We start from the raw sequence: 16,541 nt of genomic DNA, 5'->3' as shown, positions 1-16,541 counted from the left end.
TAGAATTAGTGTGGGTACCGGACCCATTCTGCGGTGGAGGGTAACGAGTTTGCCCACCAGCAGGTCCGAGCACTGACTTACCGGGCCACGTCCGCAGTAGAGGCAAAAAACCAACCATTGCTTACCTACAGGGAAATTACCAATTATAACAGGCACGACAGGAGGACGCTACCAGCACCACACGCCGTACTCACGAAGGAACAGCAAACTATACACCGGCAAATTCAGACAGAATCCTTTCCACACCCCCGTCCACTCAACCGCAGTTCCCAAACCAATTCGAAGAATCTTGCCCAATCTATAAAAAACTAGGCACTCTCCAGCACATGATAGGAGAGTGTAGGTTTAGCCCGAAGCACCCGCCCCCCTTTCCCGAGTCTCGCCCCACCAACCCCAATCTACCCTTTAACGAGAGATGGAGGATCTTGCTGACCAGCCCTGCCCTGGAGGATCAGCTACTACTGGTCACCAGGGGCCAGGCGGCGAGAGCAGCTTATGGATTCCCGTGAACAGGGAACCACCTCCGTCCAGTGCGGAGTTCGCAACGAACGACTCTTAAATAAAAGTTTCTTCTCTCTATCTCGACCTTATTTATTTATTTATTTATTTATTTATTTATTTATTTATTTATTTATTTTCAGGGCAATGAACCGAAAAAAAAATACCTGTTCATGAACCACTTCGGAAGCTTGAACCGTGTTTCGCGAATCGGTTCGATGCAGTGAGTTATCAGAGAAGTAAGAAAAAAATATATTTTCTTTAAAGCGACCATAAACACATAATATGAACAGAAATTGAAATACTCCCTTTTTTAAGAAACCAGTGGTGCGTTTTCAAAGGCACGCTTGAAACGATCGGAGCAGATATAAGGTAAAACAACTGGCGGTCGACCAGCCCTTATGTCGACCTAGGGACTATGGTTTGACTATTTTCTAGAGATATGGGTCAAGTGTGTGTCTCCTCGACCTTGTTGTTTCGACAAAAAATTTATAGATAGCCCCGTTTTCAATTCGATCAGACATTTTTTTCTGGTCGATTTCAGTGTTCTTCCGGCAACCGCGGGATTCATATTGTGTCTCCGCACCGTCTTCGTTTGGGCATCAGTAATTGCAAATAAAAGTTTATTTTCTCAATTTGTACTCCCCGAAAATTTTGCGACCGAAGACGGGTCTCGGGCTTATCATAATCAGGAAATCTAAAGTTAAGGTAACTGAGATAACATGAAGCTCTCCACAGGGAAAAAAGCACAACCGGGGGCATGCTCTTTATGTAGAGGTTGTTGACAGAACTTGAGCTAATGCAGGGTGCGTCCGGCCGTTGCTCGACTTCCGCAACTCAGCTGATCAATTTGTTGATTTTCTCTCTTCATCGAAGCCCAAATGACATTCTTGTTGGTCTTATTCGCAATTTTTATTTTTGTGGACTTGTTATTCTCAAGTAGGTTGCCACCCAGGGCAGCGACCCCACAAATCGCTATTGCCTTGTAGTGTAGCCTCAAGGGCATGCTTCAACGATCACTCTTCTATACTATAACCACTGACGCAATAGATAACGGCTGATGATCCCGACACTTGTTTCTTTTTCCTTGCGTTTTACTATATGTTTATGCGTATAAACCTACGAACCGGCGCATCTTGTGGTAAATCGAACAACTATTTCTTTGTGAGCGTCGAACCCGGTGAAAGGTCGAGCATTTTATTCTGCTGCTGCTCAGTTTGCACACAAACTTCAGCCGGTTACAAAAAAGATGCATTCCTCCTTTTTTTGTTTTTGCTTAATAAATGTTTCGCCTCTTACTTCCCCTCATTGGTTTTGAACCAGGGACATACCAAACATCTACCATCTACAGGGACAAACCAACCGTCTATCGATTTTTTTTAATGCGTGGGAAACTTGTAATTATTATACAATACAAAAGTTTGGAGTCATTCAAAAAGAAGAACATCCTTGTCGTTCACCCACGGTAAGTGTAACACGCTGTTTCATTTATAGGCTTTGTATTTCCTTACTAAGAGCTAGAAGAACATGTTGGAAATATTTTTACCTTTCGCGTGGTTGAAAGAGTCAGAGATTACGACGTAGTGTCGAGCGTTGCCGCAGCTTCGTATTAATAAAACGCGAAGGGTCTCCAAGGCTACCAAGCACAGAGGTGTATATGGGAAGACGAGCCCCTAGAAAGAATGCTTGGTACTATCTAACAGTTCCCGCTCAAAAATTTGTACATAATTTTCTCTTAGAACTTCGACTGAGAATTAAGTATACTTGACACCATCGCAGACAAAACTACCCGCGGTTAGGCTGTTGGCAGACAAATTTCGTAAAATTTGTTTAAGAGAAGTTTCCGTAAAATACCACTTACAGCCATACTCGGTGACTATACCCCTGCTAGTAAGCCATGTACTGACAACCAACGGGAACCCGGAAACATCGCTGTAAAGTAATTATGAGAAATCAGTGCACGCAAGCGCAAAAATAAGGTCGTGTTAGTATACAAAAGCGTCGTTATTTTTCGCAAGATTGAGGTCTACAAGGTGTGGCAAAGATTTTGTTTTTGCCGGAAAGAGTATTCCCTCGGACGACCCTAAAAACTCCGACCGTCGTACCAGCAATAGCTTTATTGTAAAAAGTTATTTAAAAAAAATTGTTGTCAGTTTTGTTAGCAAACTTTTGCATTTCGTTGGCTAACTTTCGAGACGAAGTATGTAATGTGTCTTCGCGAGCCCTACGGCGTCAGTATTTCACATAGTAAGAAGCCTCCAATCTCCCTTTGAAATGCCCTCTCATGAACATTGGGGTTTCCCCTCAGAGTGATTGCCCCAAAAAGTCAGTGCGCCCAAAATTCTGAAGTTTTATTTTTTGTATAACCTTTTTTTTAGGCTCGCTGCCCAGGACAGCTAGAGCAATTTGACGAAATCAAAATGCAGTGAATCATTTAGGCAAATGAAGCAAAAACTCGCACACCCATACCAGAACCCGTTTTGCCTGGGCAGCAATAGACAAAATTTAGGCTGAAAAAAGCTAGAAAAAGCTATAAAATTTCTCATCGGTAGCAGAAGGAACGCAGTATTGGTAAATTACAATATTTGCAAAATGTAAAACGAGTAACAAAGCGTGATCAATGTATGTGTATAGTCGTACGCGCATGGCAGTAGCTTGCGACTGTTAAGACAAAAGAGAATACCAACAAGAAACGGACTCGCACCCGTGGTTTTTAAATGCACAAGACGCTGGAGGTGTTGTATTAATCGATGGTGTTCTATAGATTGAGAAAGGAAGCAACGAACTGTAAGTTTAAGGAAAAAGGAGCTTAAATTCGCGCATGAACGTTCTGCCGTGAACGTCGAATATTGATTTTCGATGCGCCAAGCGGGGTTAATGACCCCAACGCAGAAGCAAGAAGAAAAAATGCAGAGCGAATGAAGGTGACATGTTGGTGCTGTCGGGAAACACCTTCGTAAAGTAACTAATTTTTGTTGTTCACTAAAGCTACTATATTGCAGTGATCAAGTGCTTGTTGTACAAGGACCATATTTGCCGGGGAAAATATGTTATTGTCAACGGAGCACAAACCAGATCGGCCGCTCAGTCAGTAAGAAAAGACACATCTCTCCGTACTTAGGATAGGAGGGTCGGCTCATTGCTCCCACCACGGCTGCCACAAACACTTGGTGTCGGTTGCTTACTTTTTATGGCATTTATTGCAAAGGCGCTGTCATTTACAGGAAATGTTCTGAAATAGCGGCATGTTGCGTATGAGATGAAAGTCGGTCATTAAATATGCTTGCGACGCAAGTACGACTGTACAGCTTTGTACACAAGCTTTCTGGCCTGTTGTCAAGAGCGCGAGAAGGAATAATTATTCATCGGAGATTGTACGCTTTTGTTCACTTGGAAAAAGCAATGGGCAGAAAAATACGGCTCTCTAACAACGTTTATGTGGGTGTGCGCGCATGTGTGCGTGCTAGAACGTGTATGTGTGTGGATGCGAGTGCGCGTGTGTAATGCATATACACTTTCGCAGTGCAACAACTCTGTGCCGGTAAAGTGCATCCTTTAACGCAAAGCAAAACGCCCCCGCAGCCCACACAAAACTAAAATTTCCCAAGACGAAGGTTAGGTTGAGGCGGTTGAGTGATCACTCGGTCGCGGTGCGCAGCGGGCGAGCATCGCCGTGAGCCCGAGTAAGAAACGTTGCGCCGACAGCCCCGGTGGGAATTAGCGCCTTCATTATGCGTGTGCCGACGGCTAACTCGATCGTGTAGCGGATAGCCCGAGCGGTGGTGGACGCGTTGGAACCCTGGGCAAAACAGGAACCAGCCGCGCTCCTATTAGGCCGCTGCCGTAGGAAGGCTCGCCGTTAAGGATATGTGTGCCCGGGCTCCATCTGGGGACGCTAATCGTTAAGCCGAGCTTTGATTTCCGCTTTATTGCCCGGCTACGCCTTAACGGCTTCTCGCAAAAAAAAAATTATCCCTTTCCCCCTCCCATCTTTCCGACGTTCTTAATTCTTCCGAACGTGAACGGGCACGACGAAAATTATTGTGGTACATATGGCCCACCGCCGGTGAAGTTTTTGCTAAAAGACCAATTGCATAATCCCACCGTTTTATGGCTTCTGATCCGTCACAGAATTTACAGCGCAGTGAATATCTTTAGTGAGTCTATGTCTGTCGTAATCAGCTGCACTTGCTTCGACATAATTTTTTTTCGCCACTGAATCAACCATTAAACACCAAAATATCTGCGTCGATAAGTGAACGGCCTCAAATTTTTTCGCAAATTGAACTGCGAAGGGAAAGGTAGCTTGTCGAGGGTAAATGTCTTCAAAGCAAAAACACCTATAGAAGACACTGGCACAAATTGGAAGGGAAAAACTAACGAACGAGAAAAAGAGCAAACAAATGCAACTCAATTGGTCATGTGCCGGGATCTATTTCTGTTCCTTCGCCTTTTTTTCTCCGAACGTTATTTTTGATGGGATAGAAAATTTTTCCTTAAACGTGCAGCTCTTGCTATCATCGCTTCTGAGTCCTAGAAGCAGAATGTACAAGCCTAAGCGGGACTCTGCGCATGACCCTTCCTGGTGTTATTCTACGGCCGTAAAGTGGTTAAGATTGTTTGCAATTTGACCCCCATTCGATCACGCAACTGTGAGTGTGCGGCAAGTGATAGAGCTGTTACGTTCTGAAAATCTTCCTGGAGAAAGCATACATGTTTAAACAAATGGATAACACGGTGCTCTGACAACATCAAGTGTTGCTTTTATGCTCTTTGATGGGAAAAGCTGCTGACGTTAGGACGTCTCCGCTGAGAGCATTAAAACAACTCAGGCCGAATATAACGCATTTTTTTAAAGCAGTGAGGGAAATGTTCTGTGTGGCGTTATGCTATTTTTATCTAGGTGTCAATTTATGTGCGAATGTACTATTTTCTCTTATAATGTAGGCATCCTTTAATTTACCTTATAAAGTGCCCCATGATTATACCGTGTGATCAAACGTAGGTCGACAGGTTTCCCCAAAACTAGGCACTTAGATTTACGTGAGCACCAAGTATACAGTAAGGTGATGCGCAGTGGGATGCAAAATTAGGTGGTCATATTTGGTCCCAGTTGCCTAATTACCTAAATTATAACAATGAACTTTTTAGTGGCTTCAGTGAGCCGCCATGTTTGTATTCAAAAGTTACGCAATTGTCTTTCTACCCTGTTTCATTTGGCAGAGTTCTATTAGCGCATCCGTAGTCCACGATATCGAACTACGAAGTTTAATTGCCGTCCGCATGATTATGCACGCAAGGTCGTGAGGATCGCCGCAAAGCTCCTCCCTTTTGTCAGGTACCTGCAGTGTACGTTGTTTAGTTTGCCAACGGGGTGGAGGCATCGGCAAAACTGGTAACTGCCCCTCTCTTCTTCTCTGCTGGCGAAATCAGGAACAACAGCGGTTGCGGTTTGTGCGATACGCCAGCCAAGCCTGAAACAGTGCCAGTTATCACTATTGCCTATGCCTCCACCCCTTGTCTAACTAAACACCGTACAAAGCAGGCACCCGGCAAAACGTAGGATCTTTGCGGCGATCTATCTGGCCATATCGTGCGAACGGCAATTAAACTTCATAGTTCTATATCTTGAACTACGGATGCGCTAGAAGAATTCAGCCTAATGAAACTGTGTAGAAAGGAGATTGCGTCTAACGTATCAGTACAAATATGCCTGCTTGCTGTTACCACTAAAAAGTTAATTATTCCGTTTTAGGTGATTAGGCAGCTGAGATCAATACTTACCCCCTCCCTCTGTGCCCTATTTGGCGCATAACCTTAGTTTGGAGTTGGCTTCTGCAGTAACTACTAATATTTTTCCTCCTGGCACAATTTTTAAGTGCAGCCACTAAAAACGTGTTTGCACTGGAATATACTGTTTAGCGACAGAAAGTGTTATAATACATAAATATCTACAAATTAGTGGCTCAATAACTATTCCACCCGGGGTTGCTGGTTAGATTACCGTCCGTGGCTTTTTATGATTGAAGCAATAAATAAGTACGTTATGTGTCGAAGCTTTGGCACATGTTAGGATCCCGTAGGTGGTCTAAATTATTCCGCACACCTCCGCTATGGCGCGAGTCATAGCGCAGGGGCTGTATAGGCGCGTCAAACACAAACTAAAACTTATACCTATCCCGGAGAGTCCCCTCCAACGCTGTATAGGAGAAGTTTGTTTTTAGGTCACTTGCAAGCAAATTTCTCACGTTCATATTTGCCTCGCGGGGCGGTACATTGAATAAAAAACGAAGCTTTCTTGGTCACACCAATGAGGGTGACTTAACAAAAACACCGAGCAAAAAAGCCAAATTTATACAATCGGAGAGTACGTGATGATGATTATGATGATAAAAAAAGGAAAAAAGGAACACTGACTATTACTATCCTCCCCAATGGGAAATTTTTGCGAGCGCAAACGGCAATCTTCTCACTCACGGCGCATATCTGCTTCGTCTCAGGAAGTTGTCACGTGATCAGCGAACGTCCACCGGTTCGCGGCACTCAGCTGTTATCTCGCAGCGGAGCGCCTCCGTTGGCCAGCGTTTTGCTGTAAATCGTGTTTGAACCCCCCGCACAAATGCCACGTATTTGGGATTAGTCACACACGGGGAGCAGCGAGCATGTTGTTGGAAATCACGTTTGAACATCACGCGGAAACGACATGTGGTTCGGATTAGGGGTGAACGGAAAAGCACTTGGGTATTGTGTCACGGCGAGGGCGCTTCTTAGCAGCGACGCGTTCAAAAAGTGTGAAAGGATGCTGTGAGAGAGATGACGCCAGAAAAGCACGTGCCACCCTCCTTCTCACCCTTTGCCACATGTTCCTCTCCGTTTTCCTTCTGTCTTCGCTGCTTCGTTCGCTCACTCGGTTACGCGGTCATAAAGGGATACCGCCACCGCGAAACCGAGCTACCAGCCGTCAAAGGGCTGTGCCCTATAAAGAAACGCGTTGCTTGGTCAGGATCCAACCTCCGTCCCTCGAGTTATAAAACCGGCGCTACCCCACTGCGCCATGATCGCATTGGGATCACTGGATATTTTCTTTAGATTCGTTACGATGGCGTCGGCTTTGGAATTTGGCTGAGTTGAAGTAGAATTTGTCAGAATTTTTGCCGTTTATATTTCGGTCTTCGGGAGCATAGACTTCGGATTTTGATCTCACCCAGTTTTCATACAGAAAGATTCATGTTTTAACAATCTTTCTGAAAAGAAAGGGCCTCTGATTTTCTCTTAGAGCTTCTTGACTCATGCGGAGCTTAAACTAACTATAAAAGGATTGGGGCGAAACTATATTTTGATTGGCATAAACACGTAGTGATCGCGTTGTCATCGACCTTTCTCTGCAAGCGACCTGATGGAGCAGACCAAACCTCTGCGCTCAAATCCAGCCAAACGCATTTTTATGTTTTCATTGTATGTGTCACCACTCGCGCCTCCGTGAGGCAGTCTTTTTAACATCGAAGCTGCGGAGTAAATGGTTTGTGCAGGGTGTCCGCAGTTAAAAATACCAAAAACATGTCGAGCGCACGTTCGTCAAGCTAAGCATGCCAACTTGGGAGGATTGGCCAATATTGACAAAAAAAGTTGCAGAGGTATCTACGTTTGTATCCTAAGATGTAAGGCACGATAGCGATACTTTCACTCCTACGGAGCATTTCCGTAAACAGCCACTGCATTTCCGATCTATGCTTCACGAGCTCGGAAGGTAGTCGAAAAGAGAAAGACTAGTAATCAGGGTGAGCGTGAAAGGTTGCAAATGCAAGGTGTCCGTCAGTTTGAGCGGGGAGGAGTCAGTATCACTGTATCAAAATGTTTATTCCGTGATGTCTCAAGGATGAACAATTTTGCTTTTTTTAAGAGAGAGAGGGAGAGAGAGAGATTTTTGTTCAGGAAGATATTGTTGGGGTTTACGAAAATGGTAGTGGTTTACGAAAGAGGTGGCGCAGCTCAAAGGTCGAATCTGAGTGTACGGCACCAGATGAAGCAGCTCCTTCTCTGGTCCTCTCAATCAGTTCGCGCTTATCTTGAGGTTACGAGCTGGTCAAATCTGCCTCCCATGCTTCGAGGAAGTGGCATATGTTATTTTTGAGTTGTTCCTTCCTGTACATACATACACTTGGACACGGCCAGGTTGCGCGCAAGAGGGTGGATGTTTCTCCTATTTTAGCAGAATTCTAAGTTAATGTCTGATGTTCCCAACGAACACCTCAACGCTCATGGATTTTCAGATAACTGTGTTGGTTTTTCGGCATTGAGACCTCGTTGTAGGGAGGCGAAAGATTGTGTTCCTAGGCATAGGATCAGAATTCGTTCTTAACGTTTTCCGAAGACGGAAGTGTGGTAGTCGTGGTCACGAGGAGTTCGCATGTGAGTTCGTCTACCTCTTGCATAGTGCGTCGTTCGCTTTCGGACCATTAGATCCGGCTGTCTAGGCGACTTAAATTGCTGCATTATGAATAGGAATATCGTTCCGAAGCGCTTGGTATTGTGCCTGCAGAAAACTGCATAATGTCCTTTTGAGTCTGTAATGATGTTATGCTCAGATACGTCCGCTATTCGGATTGCCAAGAGGATGGCTCCAGCTTCCGCTTCTTTGTTCTTGTATTTTGGAGGCTCAAGAAGTCACAAAGATTGCCAGGGAAGTCAACTGCGACAATTGAGGCCTCGTGCTTTCGTACATCCCGGAGTCGATGTATACTGTGGTCTCATAATATTAAAACATTCCCCGAACGAACTTAAGCCTGTCATACCGCCCCTTCATGTGTAGAACTGTATCCATATTATTGGTAGAGGAGAGTTTTTATGCGGGGTCACTGCGTCGGGGCCATGTCTATCATGGCGTGCAGTTGTTTCTTTCAAAAGTGGCGGGGGTGGCTGTCTTTTCTTTTCTGTGTGGGGGTGCGTGTTTGGGGGTGCCCGTTTCTTTTCAAAGGCCCCTCCAGATTTTATTTTTACATCGGCTTTCTTGGGGCTAGGGGAGTGCATTGTTTCTCAAATTTCTTAAAATGGTTTACGAAGACACAAGTTCAGGACCTACTAATCGTCATTATCTATTATGGACGACTGCAGCATGAAGGCCTCTCCTATTCACCTTCATCCGCTGTTGTCCTGTGCTTCCCGAGCCCATTCTTTGCTCCGAATACTGCATTTTCATTCCTCCATGGAGTAAATGGTCGACTCCTTCTTCTAGACCCGTCTATGCTTGTTCATTCTGTCATCTTGGTGGTCCCCCCTTTGTTAGTTGGTCTCATTGTCGAAATTGCGAAGTTGAGAACTGCCTTATATGCTGTCCTAATGGTGGTGTTCCTTTCACTTTCTTTGGTGCGGGTAAATTTGTGGTACGGCAGGCTCAGCAGTATTCTGGTCATTATCAGTGGTTGCATGAGTGTCATCGTTTCTTTCCTCGCTTTCTTGCTCTTTCGTGGTTGAACGTTTTGTTTGTGGACAATAATTGACTAAAGATTTTCGGTTTTTGGCAATTGTGGGTTGGAAACTACCCGCTTGTCTAGAATAGTTCTTACTTGGCTGTTACCAGGGTGGATATTCGTACCTATTTTTAGAGTGATTTTTAACTTGGCCGCGTGGCGCCATCTCTCGTTTAACAAACCGAACTTTTGCGGAGGCATAACCGTGGAAATATTGAAAAGTATGTTCAAAACGTATGTGATTAGACGCTATACAGATAGCTTTAGTTTAGCTATTTCCTGCTTATAATCTACGTCTCCCTTGATTTCTGAGAGACCGGCGTTAATTCTTTGAGCCTGTTTTAGTTAGGTCATCCACTGTTGGTGCCGGTATGAGTCCCCGGTCGAGGATGAGCAGGAGGAATCACTTTATTGAGCCGTTGGCTGGTGTACGGAAGTGGTGTGGCCGCCGGTTTGAAGCTTGCAGCAAAGTTGGAAGCATCGGTGACCAGACGTACCTGTACCTCTGGGTCCGAGCTGCCCAGCGCTCCCTCCCACTGCTCCTTATTAACTATGGGTAAGAAGGAATCTTGAGGACAGGCCCACATAGAAAACACAGCGCGGTGGCTCAGTGGGTAAGGCGTTGCGCTGCTGAGCCCAAGGCCGCTAGTTCAATAACCGGCCGCGGCGGTAGTTTTTCTGATGGAAGCAGAAAGTAAAAACGCCAGTGTGGCGAGGTTTCAGCGCACGTTCAAGATACTAAAGTGGACGAAATTCTTCCAGAGGCTTCCACTACAACATGCCTAGTAGCCCACGAATAAGCTTGGGGCATGAATTACCGAAAATGTGCATTCTAGCGTAAGCTACAATGGCCGGTTTTTGAGGATTTTCGTGTGGACCCTGAAGGGCCGTGCTACGGAAGCGCGAGGAGCATTGAATTGGTATAGATTGGATTTGGATTTGATTAAACTGGATTGGAAATCCAATCCAATTGGAGTACGGGTGTGTAGAGAATTATGTCTGCACATTCGCCGGTCCGCGCATTCCAGAGGAGTGACGTCATAGCCGTGGCAGACGCACTGGCGCCGGCGCGTGCCCAGCTGTGCGCCTCCGGTGCGCAGTAGCCAAGTCTGACGCTGTGCCGGAGCCGCTTGATAGCCATTTCGCGTGGCTCCTAGAGAGCCGTGCTGCGCATGCCTGAGGAGCAGTGACTGGACTTAACTTGACTGGACTGGACTTGACTGGACTGGATTGGATTGGATTGAATGGGATTGGATTGGATTGGACTGGACTGTACTGGATTAGATTGGATTGGATTGCTGCACCTCAGCTCACGCTACGTATATTCTGGCATAGCCGAGCTAAGTCACTGCTACTTTTGTTATCTTCTGGTGGAAACCCGCTTTGGTGTGATGACGTTATTTGCGTGCACGGCTGGAGACCGTGTCTGCCGAGCATTCTACCACCGACTGGGCATAGAACAAACCTCACCGCGCAGGCCCGGCACGTGGGGAAAACGCGTATCCTTTCTTTCGTATCCGAAGTGGTTTCTTTGTCCTCCTTTCCGAACTTCTGTTCCCGTAGCGCCACGTTAGAGGTTAAGCAGAGCTCTCAAATCTTGCTGGGTCAGTCGCAGCTTCCGGGTGGCAGCAGTGACGAATTTCCGTGGACGCTTGAAGAGCACGGCTGATAGTGGACGGCCAGGACCCACGCGGGAATCGAAAAATGAGCCTAATAACGCTATCGCGTTAAAAGAAAAGAACTCCAGCGTTCGCCGCGTGCTTCGGGCGCACTTTCGTCAAACCAAATATGCCCACTTACCAGATTGGCCAACGCTGGCCACACACAAAAAAACAACTTGCTTGGAACGAGAAATACACATCACAGTGTAAACCCCTCGTTCGTTCATGCTCGTGTCGTGCGCATGCACTTTGTACCGTAGAAAAGTGGAGTATCGAAGCTGCTGGAAGTGATTATTGACTCCACATGGCTTGGCTGCGGCTAGTTCGCACGGGCGAGGAAGAGGCTGGGCGTGCTCATGAGGCTGGGCATGCAAAGCATCCGCTAGAGACGATTAATCGCGCTTGCAGAGTGGCGGACGAAAACGTCTACCGAAAGAGCCAGCTCAGTCTGGCCTTTCTCAGCGTAAGGTCATTGAAATGACATGCCGCCGAGGTCAACCACAACACCTCAAAGATAATAAAACTCTTCTTTGCGTCCTGCAATGATTACCTACAAGAGCTTCGCCATTGAAGTATTGCGCTTGGGTGCAAGATTTTCTTAATTTTAGCTTTTGTTTTTTTCCTTATCTCAGTTTTTAACAGTAATGCGGCCGAGGTGCACCTTCGTGTTCTTGAACCGCGATTAGCTTCTGTTGAGACAATTTTTTAGTTCAAAAATTTCCATGCAGCAAACAAATGTGTGTATTTGCTACGTACTTACCTAATATTGCGCGCTTCAGTAAGGAAAAAGAAACCAGGGTAAACTATAACTGGATTTTTATTGTAGTGCTCTGAAGAAGCCATCCTGGATAACCATTAATCAGTTGCCCACAAGACTTGTCACAAAACACACCGCAAGGCATCGACGCATAAGCAGAGCAAACATTCGCTCTCGTTGATATGTACTGGTTCACAGAAGGAAAAGGAAAAATTCTTCGGCTAGAACAATAAAACCATAAAAGGTACCACTGGTACCCGTTTTCACGGCGTTTGCAAAACAGTATGTACGAGGTTTGACACTGACGACTAATTTGGTTTTTAAATTCATGCCGGGAACAGTGGAAGTCTCTGATACTGTCTCTTTACGGGTAAAGTATATCGACATCCTGTCAGTTCTGGCCATTTTCCTCAGCAGCATTAGTAATGACCTAACATCACATGCTCATCCTTCTGCGAAACTCACTCTAGTTCTCGTGTTTGCGAGAGAATGCAAACAAAGTAAGCCCGAGACTTTTTTCAGGTACTGCTTCCAATGAAATGCCAAAAAGTCAGTTCAGTGTTATGAAAACTTTTCGAATGCACTTCTCTCTCTCTAGTTTTGGTCATAGTGCAGCGTCCTAACTAAATGTGCGGAATGAGGACCATGACTGAGATGAGGTTTAGTCACTCTAACTTTAGCAAGTCGGCTTCATCTGGCTCCTGAACGACATTTTCACAGCGTCAAGCGCGGGAAACTTCAATGTGCACTGGATTCGCAAACAAAAACACATACATTTTCAATGCCTCTAAAGGCATTTAATTAAGCTAAACTCGGCACAGGCTGCCGCCACTATCAGTACAGTCATAACCACGATAACCCCGATCATCATAATCACCGAACCGCAACACCCTCACCGTACTTGAAGTACGGTGCAGGACGAAGACCGCTATCATAGACTTCCAAACACACCTCATTCTAATCCATTCTTTGCTCGTAAATTTTTGTTATTCCTTCCAGGAGTTTTCTGCATCTTTTTTACCCGTCTCTCGGTAACCACATTGTTGTAGGCATAGCCCAACTGTTCTCTGCCCTCTACATCACATGGCCGGCCCAACTTCACCCGCTCCACTTTATTCTTCTTAATTAGAGACACGGCGTCTCCTACAAAAGATTGTTCCCTTATTCGTGGTGGCCATAAGTATTAGGAAAGGATGCACTGCAGCTGTTTCTAAGTTCAGGAAACCCAGAACGTGCAACTGATCACGTGTAATCAGGTGGTTCAAGCGAAGGGACGCTTGTCGTTTCCTGCAGCCTGATTTTCATTGCCGCGTGACTTTGCTTGGGGTATAAAATGGCTCGATCTGACGCCATGTCTTCAATGCACTTCGTTTTTATAAACGCGACTGTCTAAAGTTACTGTTTCTTTGGTTACCATACCAGGCCACAGAGAGTAAGCATGTCATCGGGCTGGTTGGACGTATATTTAAAAATAGATATTAGGTCATAGTTATTCCCCGTTCGCACGTACTTTCAACGCGTTGGCGTGCACTTTATGTACATTAAGGAATCGTTGCTTTTTTAAAAGCCAGTATGAAAAGCAGCCACAATGTGGCACTCCCATCTCAGTACTGAAAGGTCATAAAAGAATTATATTAAACATAGCTTTCTGTTTTTTGCTCAGCACTGCTCATTTGGTAGCTGAGCGGAGGGGTAAAAGTGACACCAAAAGCAGCGAAACCTGCATTGTATCGACTTTGTCCTTACAAACATCTCATGCGTTTAATATAAATCTCTCAGAAAGGTAGTCAGCTAAGGCGGAAGTAAAGAGAGAATAGTCGTTCAAGAATTAAGGAGAAGCTCTGAAACAAAAATAGAGGTTTTCACAGGTTGAGATAATACGCGACGAAATTCCACAGGTTAAAATGAGCAACAACCAAAAAAGGAAGTTATACTGTAAGAAAAGCGCCGGTGAAGAGGCCCCGAACTCGTTGTCTACCGCGCGATGCCGCGTCTATGACTGACGTCAATCGGGATTCAACCTTTCCACCAGCACAGACGTAGCACAATCGTAGATAACTATTAGTACTTTAGCACACATCGTGGCGAAAGAAGTGTGTCCAATGCACGCATACAAATTTACACACTCGCGAGGTTCATCCGCGCATGCGTACAACGGACGTCCGCTGTGGCATCCAACCTCCGCCCAGACACACTGTTCACCAAAGCGGAACATACAAAAAAACATAAAATCAGCTTCCAGCCGCTATTATGTCGATGAAGGAAAAATAGCGCCACTGAAGAGGCCTCCTTTTGTAATTCGTTGCTTCAGCTTTGGGAAGTGCCAGTTTAGCTGCGGGAGGTTGAAGCGACTTGCGGCGGTGGTCTGCTCCTGCTTCTGGTTCTCTGCCGCACTAATCTCGGCGTCCTCGAGGTTGCGGAACGAGTAGCAGCTCTGCGTCCTCTTTCCCGGAGCCTGCTGGGCATCCGTCTTGTCGTTCTCCCCGAAGTTCACCGTCAGCACTTGAGAGAACATGCGCCTCATCGGGCAGCCCACCTTGGACGCGATGTCTCCACCGTCTGCCACCGCTAAACCCTGCCCACCCGCCACACCATTATTTGTGGAATCAACCGCAAGAGAGTCCGTGGTGGTGTTCCCACGGGTAGCACTTGCCGACCGAGGCGCCTTCTTGTCTCCCCTACGCAACATGCTTCGAAGGCCTGGAAACAAACCGTGGGCCTCTTTGGCGGCCTTTACCATTACGGTGGGAACACCGCAAGGGGACGTGGGGTTCCGGACGTCGCTGAAGGAGAAGCGAGCAAGTGCCGATAAGCCGCCTGTTCGACCACCTTTGAGGAACGGACTCCGCAATCTCTCGGCGTCCTCGTCGTCGCCTCCAAGCCGGAACGGGCACTTCGGCTTAAATTTCGCCGCAGCTCCGGGTTCGTCGTCCGCCAGGTTCTCGTTGAGATCTTGTGTCTTTGATCCGAACGGACAGCACTTGAGGCCAGGCCGCTTTGAACTGGTTTTAGCAGCCTTGGAGAAAGGCGACATGTTGGTTACAGATTTCTCGGCAGTCGGTGGCAAGTGGTTGTGGACACCGTCGGAATGTTCCTCCGTGACAAGAAAGCCGCTAGTGAACGACGGAGGCTCCAAATCCGTTTCTGCCGGTGGAGACTCCGCCGTGACAGCTGAAGACTTGGCAAACACGCCTTTCTGCGCTGTCCGCCGCTCTACGCATGGGGATGCGCCACGAGAAGAGAGGGTGTCGCTGCTCACAGATGGTTCCTGGCTGCTGGCCGATTCCACGTTAATCACGCATATCGTCTCTTCGTACAAGTCTTCCTCGCTGAGGCCGCCACTTCTCTGCTCACGGAGCTGCTCGGCATCGTCGAAGCTCTGCAGAAACTTGCAGTCTGTAATGCTGTCTGGCGTGGAGTCCTGTCGGCTGACGACGCCGTCGACGACCAGTGGGAATTCGAAGACGCGGCCTCGGCTTTTCCGCTTGATCGGTGGCGTGAACTGGCCCGGATACTCCTGGAAACGTAAGAAGGTACGCGTTAAACATAGGAGTTGCAGAGCAAGCTAGGGGCGCGTTCAAAAAACTCGTCCGCTTCGCACCGTTCAACTTTTATGCATAATGCAAAGCAAATTCGCGAGTCTAGTATACAATATTTTAGTATTCCACGGGCTCGTACTTTGACAATTTTGCCCCTTTAAAACCGCATTTACGCTGGTTGTTTGAACCACTCTGCGATCTCATCTTGTCAGTGTTATTTTCCAAGGTTGAAACTAGACGGTTATTGTTCAACACATGCCCGTCTTGTGGAACCACGTGGGCACTTACCGCAGCCACATTCGTGTCTCCTGCTATGAGGGGCGAGCCTCCGGGAGAAGGCGTTGACGAGCTCCGGGAGCCGCCCGTGTTCTTGTCCGAGTGCACGGGTGAGCCCGTGGGGGAGCGAAAATGCCCCCCGCCGCCATAGAGTGCAGGCCCCAGTGAGGCGGGGTCCGGGGCCACGACATCGTTAGGGCGCGACACACTGTAACAGCGCACCGGTAGCTCGGCGCAGGGCTTCGAAGGCACGAACATGTAGCCGTCTTTCACGAGGTGCCTGTGACGGGAGGGATTTTAAAAGCATGTTTCTAATGATATTTTCAAGAGGAGATGGGCTTTC

The 16,541-nt window shown here is 46.8% G+C and overlaps 1 protein-coding gene across 1 annotated transcript in view; it reads right to left on the bottom strand.

Moving 5' to 3' along the window:
* Positions 1-12,441: 12,441 nt before the first annotated feature.
* LOC144174607 (guanylate cyclase soluble subunit beta-1-like) overlaps positions 12,442-16,541 on the bottom strand; it is a 198,738-nt gene continuing 194,638 nt past the window's right edge. The window contains exons 12-13 of the mRNA XM_077703381.1: positions 16,211-16,478; positions 12,442-15,900 (exon numbers count right to left, since the gene is read on the bottom strand). Coding sequence (XP_077559507.1) covers positions 14,632-15,900; positions 16,211-16,478 — 1,537 coding nt within the window. The 3' untranslated portion in view covers positions 12,442-14,631. The remainder of the gene's footprint in view (positions 15,901-16,210; positions 16,479-16,541) is intronic.

Source organism: Haemaphysalis longicornis, unplaced genomic scaffold (assembly GCF_048455015.1).
Source record: "Haemaphysalis longicornis isolate Haplotype H1 unplaced genomic scaffold, Haemaphysalis longicornis Haplotype H1 scaffold_3, whole genome shotgun sequence".
Taxonomy (NCBI): Eukaryota; Metazoa; Arthropoda; class Arachnida; order Ixodida; family Ixodidae; genus Haemaphysalis; species Haemaphysalis longicornis.
The sequence above is the reverse complement of the archived record's forward strand: the minus strand, read 5'-3'. Positions and strand labels throughout refer to the sequence as shown.